The following is a 19606-nucleotide window of genomic DNA, read 5'->3' on the forward strand; positions in this document are numbered from 1 at the left end:
CCTTTTCCTGCCTTTACCAGTGTGATTTTATAGTGACTGAGTCTCCTTATACCTTTTCAGAAACTTAGAAATGCCATCTTTGGTTAAGTTTCCACCAATTTTTCTTCTAATTTCTTTATAACTGTAGCCTTGTTAACTTAAAAATACTGTTTTACATCGCTTTCTGGGCGACCAGTCAACTCTTTGCATCATTACTTTAATTTTATTACGTTTTACAAGCTCACTAAATGAAAGAACACAAAAAAATCCAACCAACTTGATAGCGATCACATAACACACTGACAATTGTCCTCCTCTCAGTTTCAATACATGACATCAATAACTGAATCCTACTGTGATCTGATTGGCTCATTGCCAAAACAAGATGACACCTGATTGGCTCTCTAAACATTCATGCTCATTGGCTACAATCAGATGAAGGAAAGCTACCTGATATCAACCTAAGCAAGTTGTGCTTCCTTTTTCTGGTTATTTGGCTATAACTTTTCATAGAATACAGATAATTGAACAAACTTTGTTGCATTACATTATTGATTAAATTATCTTTCCACTGATATATAATTTTATGGTACTACTCCCAAAAAAAGTGGTGTTATTAGCCATCAAACCTCAAAAATATACGTTTCTCAAAAGGTTTCCACAATTTCGGCCACTACTGTAAATAAGCAATAATGCTTATTTATTTATTACATCATGTAATAATGTAAAACAATGTGTGAACACAGTTACCATATTAAGCTTCTTAGGCCTGCTTTCATAGAAATAAACATGGCTCTATTCAATATACTGCAAATTTAAAAAAAAACAAAAAACGCAAAGCAAACAATCTGTATTTGGGGCATGAAATGATTTGCTCAACTGTTAAAAAAAGCAAATACCTCATTTTTTATATCATAACTACATTAGGTCAATACAACTATAAAGAAAGTTCTCTATTACATCACATTATATTGGCTTTTATTGAACAAATGTCCTATTGATAGTTACATGTGCTTTTTCTCCTGTTATTACTGCTATACCTTGTGATATCACTAATATTGAGTACATTTGGAAACATGGACATATATTAATGTTATTAATTCACGCAATGATGAAACTGGCCATCTGAAGTCAAATGTAGTGTTTTGATCTATTAAATGCACATTCTTACTGGAATATATTTTGTTATCAAATGGTACAACGCAATTCAAAAAACATTTGCTTAAAAAAAAAGTTTTCTTGCTGCAAAATAGGAATGTGTGCTGATTTTTCTACCATGAAGCCTTTCCCTACAAATCAAATTAGATAATTACAAAAACATGTTTTACACTGAGCCCAATTGAAGAATGACAAGGTTCACCTCACACAATATTAACAGCTTCAAAATGGTATGTGGAATGATTCTGTAATTGCTAATATGTAGATCACAATCTTCGCATATCAGGAGCAATATTGCATTTGGAAGATTAACAAGAATATGTGGCACTTCCATGACCAACCATCAACACCCCTCTGCATAACAAATCCACTGTAGGCAAAGTCAGCTTTTTATAAACCTAAGTAATCTTTCCAACTCCGTGCCTCCCAGAAATACTGGATTGTGACTGCTATCACACATTAAGTTGGGGATGATTGAACAAAATCTTATTTAATTGCATTAATATAACTACAGAATTTATGTGCCCTGAATAGAGAGATCTTCTTTTGCAAATCCAGATGTCCTACTGGTAGCATATTTAATGTGCAGGAGCCTGGAATAGAAATGGATGTCTCTTCATTACTGTAAACCAAATGGGGCACCATCATTCATACAAATGAAGCCCACCTTAAATAAATAATTACCCCGATTCTTCATTCATTCAAAACAAAATGTATCTGTTTGTGATAGGCAGGATATGATATATGAATGAAATCAACAGGATTGGTAAAGTTGATCCTATATCCTCTTCTACTAGTTGAATATCTATCCCCGTGATGGCGAACCTATGGCATGCATGCCAGAGGTGGCACACAGCTCCATCTCTGTGGGTGCGCGAGCCGTCGGCCAAGTTCAGTTTCACCACACATGCATGTGCGCCTCTCGCCACCCAGCTGGTCTTTGGGTCTCTGCTGCGCATGCATGGGGGGTGTGGGGTGCATGTGGAAGGCCGTTCACGCATTGCATTTTGGGGGTTTGTGCGCATGCATTCGCGCGCATGTGCACTTTGAACACTTGGTCCAGAAAAAGGTTAGCCATCACTGATCTATGCACTATTCCTCTTTTACTGATTATTGCACGGCATGTAGTTTTATTGGGTTGCTTTTCTGACATTATATTTATTGGAAGTATTCCAACTTTTAAAAAGAAAAAAAAAATTAAGGAATGTACGAAAACTGGTGACAACATTTGAAGTGCTCTGCCAGTCTTAATCTGAATGTCTACTCAAGTAATTTCCATGGGATGATTTTTTGTTTGCTTATTTCTTCCTTCCCTGCTTAATTTATAGTATGAAACAATATTGTGTCTCTTCATCTCCCTAAATAGCAGACAAGCATACAGTGTAAATAAATACGTTACAGATAGACATTCCTGAAATCTCTGAGAATGTTACACACCGAGCATAAAAATGCCTGTTATAATACAGTCAGCTCTTTTAAATGCTATATTCCTATAACATTTTATGGAATTGCTTTTTTTTTACTTTAAAAAATAAACACGTCGAACCTGCGGTTTAAGTGTCTTACACTATATTCCCTCCCCGCACCTTTCTCTACCCATGACCCAAAGGTTGGTTTTTTTAAAAAAAATTGAACTTGTAACTATTGAAAGTAGATACTGACATTTCAAGTAAAAATAATGGCAACCACCTTTACTCGACATAATACATATTGTGACACTTGTTTAAAAACATTACGTTACTCAAACGTATAATACATTCTTAAATAATAAGGCCCCACAGTATTACTTTGTGAGCCTTTTCCACTTAGAGATCCCTTTTCTCATGTTTGCACCCACTGCTTGTGCTGCAGTTTCGCTTGTCTCTCAGCTCCTCACTTACGACTATTCCAGTTCTTAGGCTTTGGCTATGAAATCCCTTTTTTTCAATGAGGCAACGCTGGTTATTAAGGCTTGATTTGTTTTCCATTCAAAGCTTTATTTGGAAAGAACTCTTTTCCAACAGCAGTAGGTCTATCTTGTATCTTCTGGCTCGGTTTTTATGACCTTCCGATCAAAGTTGTTGAAAGCCGAGTGAGGAAAATCTTTCAAAATACCAAGACCTTCTGCAATAACAACAAAAAGAAAATTAGTATTTTTGAAAAGCAGTACAAATGGACAATGTAACCAATGTCTAGAACATAAAACCATGGTAGCATCTTACTTACTACACTGTAGTAGCGAAAAATGGAAGCATATTGAAACCACCATGGTGAAGATACTATGAGGGAAAAGAAGCAGACACCTCTATGATCAAAAGGGTCACAGCACATTCTTAGAATCAGTGACCCTCAAAACTTAGGCTTCAGGTCTTTGGAGGAAGAAGTCCTGGTAGTGAAAATTGCGAACATCCAAACTCTAACTTGGGGTCTTAAATGGTTGGAAAGATTACAATGATAGTGAGATTTAAAGATGATAGCTCCAGATTCCTTCAAAACCAAAGGCATCTTAAATTGGCTCACTTTGTATAAAAAAACAACAATTTTTATTTATTTATTTATCCATTCAGTTTATAATTTCCCATGTCACATATATGAATCTGGGCAGCTAACAACCACCACCAAAATGCAACAAGCAAATTGCAAATAAAAAACAAATACAATATAACCATATTAAAAATATTAAAACCAGTATAATCTGAAGCCAAGATAAAAATAATGCTATAAGCCAAGTTTTCTGAGCTCTAAGTCGAGCTCCAAAGGCGTCGATTGTAGCAAAATTTTAACAACTATTCAGAATAAAGTCAATCTTTCTACTCTCCATTAAGAGTAACTAACCCTGTCTTGCTGGTTCTAACTTTCAAGTTATTTTGCGAGTGCATTTTCAATGCATGTAATGCTAGAAAAGGCAATATTTTGAAAACAGTAGCATTGATATTGGATTTTAAGGCATGAAGCACCAGCAGATATGGGTATCTATTTGCTAACTTTGGCAAAGAACGTCAATTAACAAAATATATACACTGTGTTGTCTAGCACAGCTGCCTACTGGGCATAAAGGAACTCAGGGACACTTCCTTCTAAATTCAGATAACATGGTCATCTGATACTGAGCATACAGTAGCTCTTATATTTAAGCCTTTGAAATGCTTTTCTTCACCTGCCAACATTTACTTAAAACAAACCTGCTGAATAGTGAGAATGTCAATTGTAATATGTATATGTAATATGCCTTCCCTTCCAGTGGAGCTACTGATGCAAGTATGGGATGGAATCTTATAGTTCTGGAATTCCACACATTTTCCTGTTAAAAGGCTGACTCTGAGCATGCTAAGTATCAGTGGATATGATATTACTTATCAAGCAGGAACAAAACTTCATTAAGCTACACAAGATTGTCGGAAAGAGATCTCTCTCACCATCATGGATGGCATTATGGGAGTTGCAGTCCCAATCCAAACAAATCTGCCTATTTATAGATTAATTAATTACAGGCTATTTTTAACATACGTTTTCCAGAATATTCAAGATACAGCGTGAAAGGAAAAATCCTTACCTGGCAATTGTGATTTTGCCTCACTACCAACATATTGTCGGCTCAGATCACTGCAAAGGGGTTTCACTCCAGGAGCTTCTCCATCTAATGAAATGTGCGGCAGGTGTCTGTTTGATAGACCTGATATACGGAGATTTAAAGGCCTTTCCCCTAAAAGACATAAGCACAGGTGTAAACCACGTGATTGTTATAACAGAAATGGAACAATTCTACTTTCCAAGAAACAAGCCCATTGTAAATAGCATCACATGGATGTTATTTGCACATGTCATTATTTTCTGCTTGCTTCTTCACAATATAAGCCTTTCATCCAAACCACATTTTCAACCATTTCTTGATTCCATGGTCATCAAAAGCATGGGATCCACAAATCATCTGAAGCACGTGGGAGTAAGATGTGTGTATTAGGTTCCTCCCGGGTTCTGCCCGGTTCCGCCAAGCCGGTAGCGGTGACGATATGACGTCACCGAACCAGTTCTGCCCCCCCTCTCGCCCCCCCAAGTTATTCTTACCTTTTATTTAGCCCCACCCCCAATCTATTGCTGCCTCCTGAGTCCCAGCTGATTGGCTAGAAGGAAAAAAACTGTTTAAACTCTTGCCGTGGGGCTTGAAAGGGCCGCCCTACAGCTGATCAGTGTTAAAAGGCAATCTGGTAGTAGACCGGTGCCTCCAAAAACAAATGAGTAGACTGGTGCCTCCAAAAACAAATGGGTAGACCGGTGCCTCCAAAAACAAATGAGTAGACTGGTACAAGCAAGCAGTTAAAAGCCTGGTAGACCAGTATCTCTGCTAAATATTAAAGAATTGTCACATGACCATCAAGCCATGCCCACAAAATAAGCCACACCCACAGAACTGGTAGTAAAAAAATTTAGAACCCACCCCTGGTATAAACACACAAAATAGGAACAATTGTGATTACTTTGCCTCTAAAGCATATTGAATAAATTAAATCATAAACTTCAGACAACTTTTTTTTCCTAAGGCAAAGATTGGACATTGGAAAATCATTTGTGCCCTCTGAGGCACTCTTTAAACCTCAGGAAATTCCATTCTATATACAGAGGTATTTCTATACTGTATGATATAACACAGGGCTGTTATTGTGGGAAAAAATAGGAGGTAGGAATATTAGGCATGTCTGCTGTCTTGAATTATAAATAAAAAGGTGGGATAATAATAATAATAATAATAATAATAATAATAATAATAATAATAATAATAATAATAATAATACCACCACCAATAGTAATAAGCACAAAACATCTGGAGCACTACTTGAATACCATTCATTGGCATTGACAAAAATCATTATCAATTAATTGCAAAAGGCAGCTTTACTTGGAGCAGTTTACATCCTGGGACAATATCTTTCACATCATCAAATAATATCTGCCAATCCCAGGTCCTTGGGAAGGACTTGACAGGTGAATAAAAATGCCAAAGCCACTCTAAACATCTAATTAACTCTTCAATCAACCATAATAATAGTAATAGTATCACTACCGCATCGACCTCAAAATGCTAATTGTAAAAGAAATGTATTATGGCAAATATGTGTCTGGAAAAGCAACAGGTACCTTGTCCATCCAGAGGGTCTGGCGTCAGTCCATTGGGACTGCTTTCTTCTGAACTTTGCCTGTAAAGACCTGTAGACAGTCGTCTTTCCAAGCCAGCTTGGTTGCAAAGGAACTCCATTTGTTTGGCCATCATCTTTTCAGGCTGAAATGAACCAGAGATGTATGCACGCAGCAGAATTACTATACTGTACCACCAGCCACTTGCCAAACAGAAATAGCAAGCCTAAAAAAAAGCATAGTCATGGCCAAGCACTTTAAAAGATTGACAAGTAGCAGTGGAGGCAGAATTTCTGCTGAGGATCTCCAAAAGCAAGAGGAATCAAAGAGTAAGCTCCAAAAATTAGAATACTCAACCACTTTCAAACCTCCCTTCTGGTATCTCATAAACCTGTTATAACAATGCTGCTGTTTTGCCATGCTTTTAATCAGGATAAGGATAAGGATAATTTTATTTCTATACCGCCCCTCTCCCAAGGGACTCGGGGCGGTGTACAGCCAGGTAAAACACAATACAAATATCACAATTTAAATTTAAAAATTCTTAAAAGTATTACATTTAAGGCCAAAATTAGCTTAAAAAGCCAAATAATTTAAGAACTCCGAATTTAAAACTCAATTATGAAGCTAGCCCTGCCTGTCGGAAAAGCAGGGTCTTAAGAGCACAGCGGAAAACTCGGAGGTCAGAGATCTTGCGTATGTCCAGGGGCAGTTCATTCCAAAGGGCAGGGGCTCCCACAGAGAAGGCTCTCCCCCTGGGTGTCGCCAGCCGACATAATTTGGCCGACAGCACCCTGAGGAGTCCCTCTCTGTGGGAGCGAACAGGTCGGTGGGAGGCTATCAGTGGCAGAAGGTGGTCTCGTAAGTACCCAGGTTCTGAGCCATGAAGGGCTTTAAAGGTGGTAACCAACACCTTGAATCGCACCCGGAAGACCACTGGGAGCCAGTGCAGCTTGCGCAGGAGAGGTGTTACATGGGCGCAACGAGTTGCACCCATAATTACCCGCATGGCCGCATTCTGAACCAGTTGGAGCGGAATGCTCTTCAAGGGGAGCCCCATGTAGAAAGCAGAAATGTTTCTAGCTGCCACCTGTGGTGAATTGGTTGAATATTAGTTGAATTTCTTTTCTGTTTTTATTCTCCATTTTTACTCTGTTGTGGGGAGTGGGGGCTTAGAGAAAGTGACTAGGCCAAAGCCACCCAGCTGGCTTTGTGGTACTGGCATTGTCAATTTCCTGGTTTCTAGCCTTGTGCTTTAACCACTATGTCAAAATGGCTTTAGTTTGTTGCATGTTACTTAAAACTCTTCAGATTGACCTGTGAAGTTAAGAGCTATATGATAACTCATTGTATATGCTATTGCACTAAAAAGATGATTGTGCAATGAATTTAACAGTAATAATAATCATAGGAAGTGAAACAAAGAATAACTTAGCATTTAGAACAGTACAAAAATAACAAAATTTGCTCGCACTGAAGCTTGTTACACCCACACACACAAAGCAGCTCCTACAACTATTTAAAAAAAGCTCATACAGGTAGTCCACAACTTAAGAGCACAATTGAGCCCAAAATTTATGTTGCTAAGTGGGAAATTTATTAAGTGAGTTTTGCCCTATTTTACGACTTTTCTTGCCATATTTGTTAAGTGAACCATTGCAGTTGTTGAGTTAGTAACATAGTTGTTAAGCAAATCTGTTTTCCCCTTTGACTTTGCTTGTAACCCCGGGACCCTGCAATCATCATAAATGTTAGTCAGTTGTCAAGCATCCAAATGTAAATCATATGACCATGGGGATACTTCAACGGTAATAAGTGTGAAAAATGGTAATAAGTCATTTTTTTCAGTGCCGGTGTATGTTCAAATGGTCACTAAGTGAACTGTTGTAAGTCCAGGACTACCTGTACTGTAGTATTAAATAAAGGCATCAGCACATTGCAAGAAACAAGCCAACTAATGTAATAGCATGACCACAGTTATAACTACGCCTGAGTGGTATAGGAGGCTAATGCCTCCTACTAAGGCAGCATTTAACATCCAGCTGCCTGCAATTACTGCGAGTTCAATTCTCACCAGGCTCAAGGTCGACTCAGCCTTCCATCCTTTCTAAGGTGGGTAAAATGAGGACCCGGTTTGTGGGGGCAATAAGCTGACTTTGTATAAAATATACAAAAGTATGAAGGCTATTGCTTAACGCATTGTAAGCCACCCTGAGTCTCTGGAGAAGGGCGGCATATAAAAATAAATAAAAATAAAAAAAATTAAATTAAAAATAACTGAATACTTTGGATGCAAAATCAAAAACAGGGGAAAAAAATCAAACAGCACACTACCAAAAGATCAGGTTGGAAAATATGATCAACATGCTAAGGGTCATATGCAAGCAAGCTGGAACAGATGAAAGAAAAGCTGAAGAATATGAGGACCAAAGATTATCCAATCAAGAAATATCACCTAGAGACAAGCAAGATCAAGGGAGCTCCGGAAATAATAAAGCAGCAAATAACAGCCATAGCTAAGAAAATCAGCAGATTGCACAGTACAGGCAGAATCTCCAATTTCAGTTGAATCAGAAATGTGTCTACTAATTCAACAACAGAGAGAGTGCAATAAATCAACCAACACCAGATAAAGAAGAAACAATGCAGTTTTTTGTGCAGCTAAGCCCAAACAGCAGAGGGACAAAAGATCAGCTCCTAATCAACAGAATGATTTTGGAAAACTTTAACAGAAGGAAGACCAACTTAAATGTAGCTAGGATTGATTCAATAGACAATCAACTCCCTGCCTCATGACTGGATAATCACATGTTTAGAAGTTAACAGGAGTCAGCAAAAACATCAGAAGCTTTGTGCAAAGGTCAATAGCACCATGGAAGACACAGTTGCTGATCAATGGTGATAGACTGGGAGAGCAGGGTGGATAAAAATCAATGATTTTTTTTAAAAAAATAAAAAAAAATCAGATTTTTTTTATGTAATCAGATTTTTTTTATTTAAATCGGATTTTTTTTATTTTTATCGAATTTATTTTAATAAAAAACTTTGGGGGTAAAAATCTATCGTAAGATAGTTTTCTATTTAAGATACATAAATAATTTAGTTTATTCAGCATGAAATGGAGCTTAGTTATGTAGCATGAGGCTGTATATTCTGCAACACTGGGACTATCGGTGAGTCAACAGTGGGTCAAAGGAGTAGCAGAGATGACAGTTGCTCTTTAAAAGTTATGATTTAAATCGAGTTGATTTAAATCAAGCCTTTTTACTAGTGATTTAAATCATGATTTAAATTGTGATTTAAATCAACTCGATTTAAATCAAATCCACCCTGTGGGAGAGGTTAACACCAATAAAGGAAATTTTTAAAAAGGCTCACTATCATCACTATTGTTTGTAGTTATACTGATTCCTCTGTCAACAATACTGAACAATTCATGACCTGGCTATCAAACATCTGCTAGGGCAGCTATCTCCCCTCCTTTACACAGAAGATCCGAAGCTGTTTGGAAAAACAGTATCTGAAACTGAATTGCTGCTTAAAACTGTCCAAATATATAGCCAATATACCACAGTGGATTTTGGACTCTATTGATTTCCTCAATAGAGGAAAATGGTGAAAACAGAAAGAATTTGATGTCCTATGGAAATAACATCAACAGCGTGGATATAGAAGATCAGTACAAATATCTTGGCGTTCTTCAAGCTAGCAACTGGGAGACCATGAGTTCTAGTGTTGCCTGAGGCATGAAGCCAGCTGGGTGACTTTGAGCTAATCCTTTTCTCTCAGCCCTAGGAAGCAGGCAATGACGAACCACTTCTGAAAATTCTTGCTAAGGAAATTGCAGGGACTTGTCTAGGCAGTTGCCAGGAGTTGACAATGATTTGACAGCACAAAATAAATTCATATGGTAATAATAATAACACCCCAGACTTAACAATTGTTGAAAAGAAAGACAAATAGTCTGGATGGTCTATGCTGGAGCACCGAAAGACAGCAGAACAGAAGAAAAAAAGAAAAGAAAATCTTGAGAAAAATCACAAAATACAAAGATCTGCAAATAAAATGACTGCAGCAAGAAAAAGCAAAGATAGTACTAATAGCAATAGGCACTTTGGGTGCAATCCCACAACATCTGGAGCACCACTTGAACACCACTGGCATTGACAAAATTCCCACCAGTCAATTACAAAAGGCAATTTTACTTGTAACAGCTTACATCCTGGGACAATATGTTTAATATTATTAAACAACAACACCTGCCTATCTCAATTCCTTGGGAAGCGCTCGAAAGGTGGACAATAATGCCAAATCCAATCTAAACATCTAGCTGGCTATGTGGCCACCATCATCACAAGATGCTGATTATATGATGATGTAAAATGAGATGCAACATTAAATCCCACATATATGACAAACAAAACTGAAGAGATAAAATTAATTCTTGGAAAATTAAATTAATTTGATGGCACTGAAAAGACAACCAGGGAGGAAAGGTCAGAAATCTTTCCTTGGAGATGTCCTAGATTTAATTATGAAAATAATAAAGGCAGGATAAAAATCAAGTAAGTAAATAAATAAAATTCCACAAGAGAGAAGTCTATACCAAAAGGAACTTTTCATTACTAGCACCTGTTCAACATCACCTACAAAGGCATTTGAAAAAAATGCCTTCATGTGATCTAAAGTCATAGCTATAAATGGGAGGAAAAGAATCATTTAAGAACAAAACTCCAAAGGGCACTGAGGATCAAAGCAGCCCTCTGATTACAGCAAGAGAAATTATCTGCAGTGGCTTTCTGCAGTATCACACACAGTAGTTCTTCCAAGTAGAAATGACCAGGTGCACTTATTTTTAAAGCAAACTATGCCTATTCATTAGGGAATCATGGACCTGTCAAAGATGCTAAAAAGTGATTCAATCCCCAGAAGCCATTTAAGATCAATGAGTAAGCATCCCACCAAATAACAACTTGATTTTTTAGGGTTTGGGTTTTGTGTTTGTATATGTATATGCATGCACTCTCAAGTCATTTTTGACTCTTAGCAACCGCCTTGCAGTTTTCCTGGCATTATTTTTCAGAAGTAGTTTGCTATTGCATCCTTTCTAGGACTGAGATAAAGTGAGTGGCCCAAAGTCATCCGGCTGACCCTGTGCCGGGGTGAAATCCAGCAGGTTCTGGAGAACTGGTAGCGAAATTTTGAGAAGTTCGGAGAACTGGCTGGTCCCAGAGTGGGGTGGGAATTGAGATTTTGCAGTATCCTTCTCCTGCCATGCCCAACAAGCCACTCCCACAGAAAGGGAAAGGGAAAAAATCTGGATTTCACCCCTGCCCTGTGCTTAAAACAGAACTAAAACTCATGGTCTCTGGCCTGCTGCCTTAACTACTACAACAATCCGTCTGTCTTGGGGAAATTATGAAAGCCAAAAGCCAAAATATATTGAAGACATCAGGTAATCAATGAAAATTGTTAACTGTTCTCTGTTAATTGTTGACTATTCTCTCAGTACTGATCAGATTGTCCCTTTGTCCCTCCTGAAAGCATTCCCCTCTCTCTTTCAAGTAAAACCTGAGTACTGCTTAGAAATAAGATAAGGTAACCTTTATTGTCATTTTTTACTGTGGGCACACTGGCACACACTAAAAATCAAATTCTGAACAAAAAAAATGGTTTTAAAAATGTAAAATATTCAATAAAAATTATTTTTTAAAAAAATAAAAATGAAATTCTGCTGCCTGTTCTCAAACGTGTACACATACGTACACATATCCAGATGGAGTATATCCATCCTCATACTTTTGAAAATCCATCAATAAGCATCATTATTTTTCTTAATAGAATATGCCAGATTAGCATAATAATCTACATTGATTCTAAAGCACCTGAGGTTTATCTAAACTTAAGTTTTGTTTCTAAAAATATAGCTGGTATAATTCATGACATAATTTTTCTGTTCTTTAAATAATTATTTTAATCAGATGCTGTTACTGCTCTTGAAATATTCTCTCAAAAGGATCATTGGATTTTAATAATTTGTTTAAAATTCACCACTACCACCACCATAGGAAAAATGACAACACTTCACTCATGCTTTATTTCTGGATACAGTACGATCCACTTTTTTTTTTTTTAAAGAACCCCAACAATCTGTCATTCTGAAAAGTGTAGGACGGCAGTTTACTTGTGAATAATAATAAAGCACAAAATTTGCCCGAATAAAGAAACAGGCCTTATGGACTACAAGGAAAATATAATTAAGAGGGCACAGAACCTGTTAGAATATAGTCTAAATAACAGAGCTATATTCTAAATAGTGCTTTTTTTTAATTACAGAAACAGTTCATCAGTTTGAAAAGAAAACAACCAATGTGTGCCTATTTAAATGACACATACAATGTTGGAAGGAAAATGGATAGAAAACAAATATACACTAATGGGATGAAAAAAAATTGCAGTTTCTAACCACAACCGCATTAAACGTAACAGGCTAAATCAACACATCCCTGGCACCATGGAGTTTTTGCAATTCTGCTTGTAGCATTAAATGCGGAACTCCTCACCCGAGATATTTCATTGCGTTCTAAAGATAGAAAGCAGCAGCTCTTGAACTGCTCCCTTGCCAGATGCTGTGAACAACGCTAATAAGACTTTGTGAGTGCTATCCTTCATGAGATCTGGAAACTCTAAACCCATATATCTGGAAGGCAACAGTTTTATTCCTGATTTGAAGAATGCGAAAAACATATGTTTGAACTAAAGAGCCAGAAGTAATTTGATTTCATGACCGCATTTGTATAACTCTGGGCATATTAGGTATATATCTCTTTTCAAGATGTGTTAGAAATGAATCTGTAATATAAACTCTTCTGCAATGGGCACTGATACTACTTAATGTAAACATTCCTTATACAGTTGTATTCTATATCAGTGTGTAAACCATCTTCACTGTCTCTGCTCACTTTATGTAAAAGGACATGGTATACAAAACGGGATTAAGGAAGGACAGAAACTGAATTTTTAATAAGAATTTGTTAGGATAATCTGTTTCTAATTCATTAGTAATAAATACATTAGAATAAAAGGAATAAATAAAATAGGGATAGGAAGAGTATTGCCACATTTAAACTTTGGTGTTGGGGAAGACTCCTGAGAATACCCCAGGCAGCTAAGAAAGCAAGCCATGGATTATTGAACAAATAACCCCAGAGTTCGCACTGGTGGCACAAATGAACAGGCTCAAATTATCCTACTTTGGACATATTACATAAGGCTCTAATGCTGGCAAGAAAAGAGAAGAGGAGGGCAACCAGAAGAAAAGTGGATGGACTCAATTATAGTGGCACCATTGGAAGACCAAGTTGGAGACAGATTGTCATGGAGAAAATCTATCTGTGTGGTTGCTAGGAGTAAAAAAAAACCTTGAAGGCAAATAATCAAAATAGGATACAAAGGAAATTTCCTCCAATTTTGCTTGTTCTACTGAATTCAGCCTCTCTCTCAAAGATCCTCCTTCGCCTACAATGCAGGAAAGTCAAGCTTTAACAACACAGCCTGTGAGTTAACACCCACATTAGGTCAAAATCTCTCAAACCGCATGCAGGCTGAAAGACTTGGCATGCTTTTCTTCTTAACAAAAGCAGCACCTCTAAGATCATTCCAGCTGCTGGCACTGTAATGGACATGTCCATATATTAAGGCAACAGCACAATAATTTGCTGTTAACTTTTCCAGGAGTTTTGTTTTTCCTTCAAATTGGCAATCTAGCTTGCAGCCCTTGTGAGGGGCTCCGGGAGTCATTTTGACCATCTAGGACCCCCTGCCCAGCAAGCGTTGCTTGTGGTCAGCTGGTTGAGAGCTTTTGCGCTCTCTAAGGTACCGATAACAGCGTGGCACCGACGCTCCAAAGAACAGCTGTTCCGTGGTCACCGCAAGAAGGGCGGCATTCGCGGTCTATGGGCGGCGGTGGCAGAGGCAACGAAACGGCCGGCTTTCATGTCAAGATGCCCGGCGGCACGATGGCTGGTGCAGCGGCTGCGGTGGAGGCACTGGCGTCGTCGCGGACTGCATTCCCCCCCGCGTCGGAGCAGTGGAGTTGGACGTTGGGGGGAAGGAATTGGGCGTCAAAGGAGGCGAGGACGAATTGAAGACGTGGCTCTTGGTGGTGCCCACGATGATGCCAGCGCCTCCGCTGATGCCGTTGCAGCAGCTAGCTGCTGGGATGGCTGGAGTCATGTAGCCGAGAAAGAACATGAGGTGGGAGCCTCCATCGTTGAATCTTTAAATCTTGGGAGCTTCGGGCCACCATAGGGCCTTGGGATAACTCCCAAATTTTAGCTCCTATGGTGAGGCCTCCTTTTTTTTTTTTTTTTTTTTTTTTTTTTTTATTATTATTTTTTTTATAATCCAACATACACAGACAAACACAAACATTTAAACAAACTATACATAGACTAACTATACAATAAAATCAAGTCCTAAGACTTGAGCTTTGAAGTGTAGATACCTCGGTAGTTGTATATCAATGTATCTGTACATATTATACTTCATCATATATCAATATTTATATAACGATATTTCATTTTGTTTCTATGTTTGAATATAGTTGGATGGTATTTCCTTAATTCGTGTCCTTTTTTTCTAACCAGTTATACCATTTTTGCCAAATTAGGTAATAGTCTGAGTCTTCTTTTCCCTGAATTTCTTTGGTCAGTTTATCCATTTCTGCACATTCCATTGTTTTTTGTATTACTTTTTCCTCTGTTGGCGTATTTTCCAATTTCCACATCTGTGCAAAAGCGATTCTGGCAGCGGTTAGGATGTGTATAATTAGGTATTGTGTCTCTTTTTTATAATCTTTTGTGAGTATTCCTAATAAGTATGTTTCCGGTCTGAGGGGTACTTTTTGGGTGGTGATTTCTTCCAATTGACTTTGAATTGTTTTCCAAAATTTTTTAACTTTTGGACATGACCACCACATGTGGAAATAAGTCCCCTTCTGTGTTTTACATTTCCAACAATTTGGATTGGTGTTGGGGAACATCTTTGCCAGTCTTGCAGGGGGGAGATGCCATCTGTAAAACATCTTATATGTATTTTCCTTGTAGGGCACGGACATCGTCAGTTTAGTATTGACTTTCCACATTTTTTCCCACTTTTCTAAATTAATATTATATCCAAAATTTTTAGCCCAAATAATCATATTTTCCTTCACCACTTCTTCTTCCAGTTTGTATTTAAGCAAATAATTGTATATTTTAGTTATTAATTTATCATCTGATTGCATTATAATTTTGTCTAATTCATTCCTTTCTTTTTGGATTCCAAATTTTTTCATATCGCTTTTATATCTTGATTTTATCTGTAAATACGTCCACCAATCTATGTCCGTGCCCTGTTGTCTCAATTCCTCTGTTGTTTTTATATCTCCCTCTGTATTCAACAATTCGTCGTAGGTCTTCATTTTATTCATATCCATTGTGTTCGGGTAAATTTGTGCTTCCATGGTTGATATCCATCTTGGAATTTTATCATAGTGTTTCCTTCTTATTTCAATCCAAATTTTTGCCAGTGCTCCTCTAATGTAGTGTCTCCTGAAATGCTCATGCTGTCTGGGCTTTTCTTCCCATAGGAATGCGTGCCAACCTTTGAACAGATCGAATCCTTCTAGGGCTAGTATTCGTTTGTCTTTGAGTGTCATCCAATCCTTGATCCAGGTTAGGGCTGTTGCAATGTAGTAGGTTTGCCAATCTGGTAATCCCAGGCCGCCTCTTTCTTTGGTATCTTGCAGGTGTTTCAATTTAATCCTGGCTCTCTTCCCTTGCCATATATACTTGTATATCATTTTATCGAGGTCTTTAAAATATGTTTTCCCCGGACTTATCGGTATTGTTCTAAATAAATATAACATTTTTGGTAAAATAGTCATTTTAATTGAAGCAATTTTGCCTAATAATGATAGTTTTAATTTACTCCATGCATCTAAGTCCTTCTGTATCTGTTTAAGCAATTTAATGTAGTTGTCTTCTTTTAATGATGATACTTTATTGGTGAGCCAAATTCCTAAATATTTTATTTTGGTTGTTGTTTGTATTCCTAGTGCCTCTTCCAGCTCCTCCTCCTGGGGTTTTGTCAAATTTTTAGTTAGTAATTTAGTTTTTTGTCTATTAATTTTCAAACCTGCCACTTCGCCGTATTGTTCTATCTTCCTTAATAAATTCAGTCCTGATTGTTTCGGTTCCTCTAATATAAATACTACGTCATCCGCGAATGCTTGTAGTTTGTATTCCTGGTTTTTTGTTCTTAATCCTTTTATTTCATTGTCATTCCTAATTTCGTTCAATAGGGGCTCGAGTGCTAATATATATAGTATAGGAGAAAGAGGACATCCTTGTCTCACTCCTTTGGATATTTTAAATTGGTCTGTTGTCTCTCCATTTATCCATATTCTTGCAATTTGATCTGAATATATTGTTTGGATCATATTAAGAAATTTCTCGCCAGTTCCCATTTTTTCTAGTTGCAATATTAAAAACCCCCAGTTCAGATTGTCGAAAGCTTTCTGTGCGTCGAGGAAGAGTAAGGCCATTTTTTCATCTGATTTTTGCTCATAATATTCCAGTATATTAATTATTGTTCTTGTGTTCTTGTTGATTTGCCTATTTGGAATAAAGCCATTTTGGTCTGGATGGATATAATTCACAATAATTTTCTTCATTCTCTGAGCCATGATCGATGTAAATAATTTATAGTCTGCGTTTAGGAGTGATATGGGTCTGTAGTTTTTGGTTTGAGTTAGATCTGAATCTTCTTTAGGTATCAATGTAATAATTGTCTCGATCCATGATTTAGGAATTTTAGCTTTTAAAATCGCTTCGTTCAGAACTTGTAATAAAATGTCATCCATTGACTGATTCTCGATTTTATAGAATTCTGCCGGGATACCATCTGGGCCTGGTGTTTTATTGTTGTTCTGCTTCTTCTTTGCTTCAATTAATTCTAACATCGATATTGGTCTGTTCAAGAGTTCTCTTTGAGTTTCTTTTATTTCTTGGATATTGGCTTTGTTTATATATTCTTTTACTTTCTCCAATTGGATTTCTTCCTGCGTATATAGTTCCTGATAGAAATTCCTTACAATTCGCTTTTTTGCCTCATTCATATGCTGTAGTTGCCCTTGTTCATCTTGAAGTTGGTGTATTAGTCTTTTCTCCTTTTCTTTCTTTAATTTATATGCCAACCAACGTCCTGTTTTATTAGCAAATTCAAATTGGTTTTGCTTTGCCATTTTAATCTTCCTAGCTATTTCTGTTGTTGTTATTAAATTTATTTCGTGTTTGATATGTTTTATTTTTTCCTTAATCTCTTTCCCATCTGGTCTGTTCTGTAATTCTACTTCTAGTTTTCCGAGCTCAGTCATTAGGTTATCCCTTCTTTGTTGTTTCTCTCTGTTTTTCTTCACCTTGAATGAGATTGTTAATCCTCTTATATATGCTTTTGTGGCATCCCATAGAATTTGTAATGATGTATGTTCCTTTTTGTTTATTTGAAAAAATATCTCCATCTCTTTCTTTATCATCTCTATGTATTCTTTATCTTTGGTGATTTCTCTATCCATCATCCATCTTCCTCTCCTTGACCGGCCTTTCCAGACTATTGTTATAGGACTGTGGTCTGCCCATATGTTCGGTGTGATTTCAATTTCTTTTATGCTTTCTCTTAGTTCTGCCGTCATCCAGGCCATATCTAGTCTGGACCAAGACTGATGGGGATTTGAATAATATGTATACTGTTTTTTAGTTTTATTCAATTCTCTCCAGGCATCTTTCAGTTGTAACTCTTGAGTCATGTCCTTAAAAGTATCCGGTAGTGTCTTTTTCTTAGATTTGTTTTTTTTGTTACTTTGGTAGTCATAGTCCATATCTACAATTGCGTTATAGTCCCCTATTATGCATATGTGTTCGTAGTCTAATTCTTTAATTTTGTCGTGTAGCTTTTTAAAGTATTCTTTTTGGTTCCCGTTTGGAGCATATATTGATACTAATAACATATTTCGGGCCTCTGTCTTAATATTGACCATTAATATCCTACCATCCCCGTCTGTGTAAATTTGTTTTGCCTGGATATGGTTTTTAACGTATATTGCAATGCCTCTTTTTTTTTGGTCTGATAGTGAGGTAAATAATGATCCAAGTTTTCTGTTTTCTAATAATTTTTTGTGTTGTTTTTTAATGTGTATTTCTTGTAAATTGATAATGTCTGTATCTAATTTTTGAAGTTTTTTAAAGATATGTGTTCTTTTGGTTGGTAGATTAAGGCCATTTATGTTAATTGAAATAAATTTCAATTCTTGTCCCATTTCCTTTAGTTTTTGTTTGTTAGTTTGAGTTTACTTGTGTTTCTTGTTACCATTTGTGTTTTCCCCCTAGCCCCTTCTCTTTCAATCCTCTCCTTTTCCCTAGACTCCTTTTCTTCCTTTCCTTTTTTTGTTTCCCCCGAGGGGTGTTCCTGGTTTGTATTATCTGAGTCACACCTAGTTTCCTGTTCTTCTTCTATTATAAAATGCGTGTCAAAAAATTCTTGTGCCTTCTCTATCGTGTCAATTTTATATTTTTTGTCATCCCAGGATATTAGAATTCCCTCTGGCACCAGCCAGCGGAACATTATTTTATGTTGGTTCAGTAGGGTTGTCAAGAAATTATAGTTTTTCCTATATTCTCTTATTCTTCTTGGGACTTGTTTTAAGGTTATTATTTCTTTCCCTTTGTAGCATGGTTTCTCCTCTCTCATTAGTGTATAAATCTCATCTTTAACAGTTTTACGTGCAAATCTGACATGTATTTCTCCAGGTAGTTTGTGCCTACGGGCATAATTCGTATGCACTCTATAAATTTCGTCAATTTCCCTACTAATATCGTTTTTTTCCTTTTGGGAAGCCTCCACTAATATCCCTGTCATCAAGTCTCTTAGATCTTCTCCCTTTGTTTCTGCTATATTTTGAAACCGTAAAAAGAAAGATGCCTTTTCTAATTCTAAATGGGTAATTGATTCTTCAAGTTCTCTGTTTACTTCCATTTGATTTTGTTCGATGTTATCTATCTTCTTCTCCGATTGGACCATTTTGGCTTCTATATTTTGAATTCGTTCTTCGTTTTTAACTATGTTTTGTTGTATTCTTTCAATCTTATCGTCCATTTTTTTTATATTGTCGTTTATTTGTCCTACTTCTAATTTCAGTTCTTCATGATTCTTTTTGGTTTCTTCGTGGTTATTCGCTATTGTTTCTTGGGTCTTGTTCATCCCCTCCTGAATCATAGCCAATATAGAATGTATATTCTGTATGTTGTGTGTAGTAGCAGCT

The 19606-nt window shown here is 36.9% G+C and overlaps 1 protein-coding gene across 1 annotated transcript in view; it reads right to left on the reverse strand.

Moving 5' to 3' along the window:
- Positions 1-2866: 2866 nt before the first annotated feature.
- NAB1 (NGFI-A binding protein 1) overlaps positions 2867-19606 on the reverse strand; it is a 67891-nt gene continuing 51151 nt past the window's right edge. Inside the window, exons 5-7 of the mRNA XM_070933540.1 lie at positions 6250-6391; positions 4670-4819; positions 2867-3240 (exon numbers count right to left, since the gene is read on the reverse strand). Of these exons, the coding sequence (XP_070789641.1) occupies positions 3149-3240; positions 4670-4819; positions 6250-6391 (384 nt within the window). The 3' untranslated portion in view covers positions 2867-3148. The remainder of the gene's footprint in view (positions 3241-4669; positions 4820-6249; positions 6392-19606) is intronic.

This window comes from Pituophis catenifer, unplaced genomic scaffold, assembly GCF_029215685.1.
Source record: "Pituophis catenifer annectens isolate HBS135680 unplaced genomic scaffold, rPitCat1.0.hap2 SCAF_1, whole genome shotgun sequence".
In the NCBI taxonomy this organism is placed as follows: Eukaryota; Metazoa; Chordata; class Lepidosauria; order Squamata; family Colubridae; genus Pituophis; species Pituophis catenifer.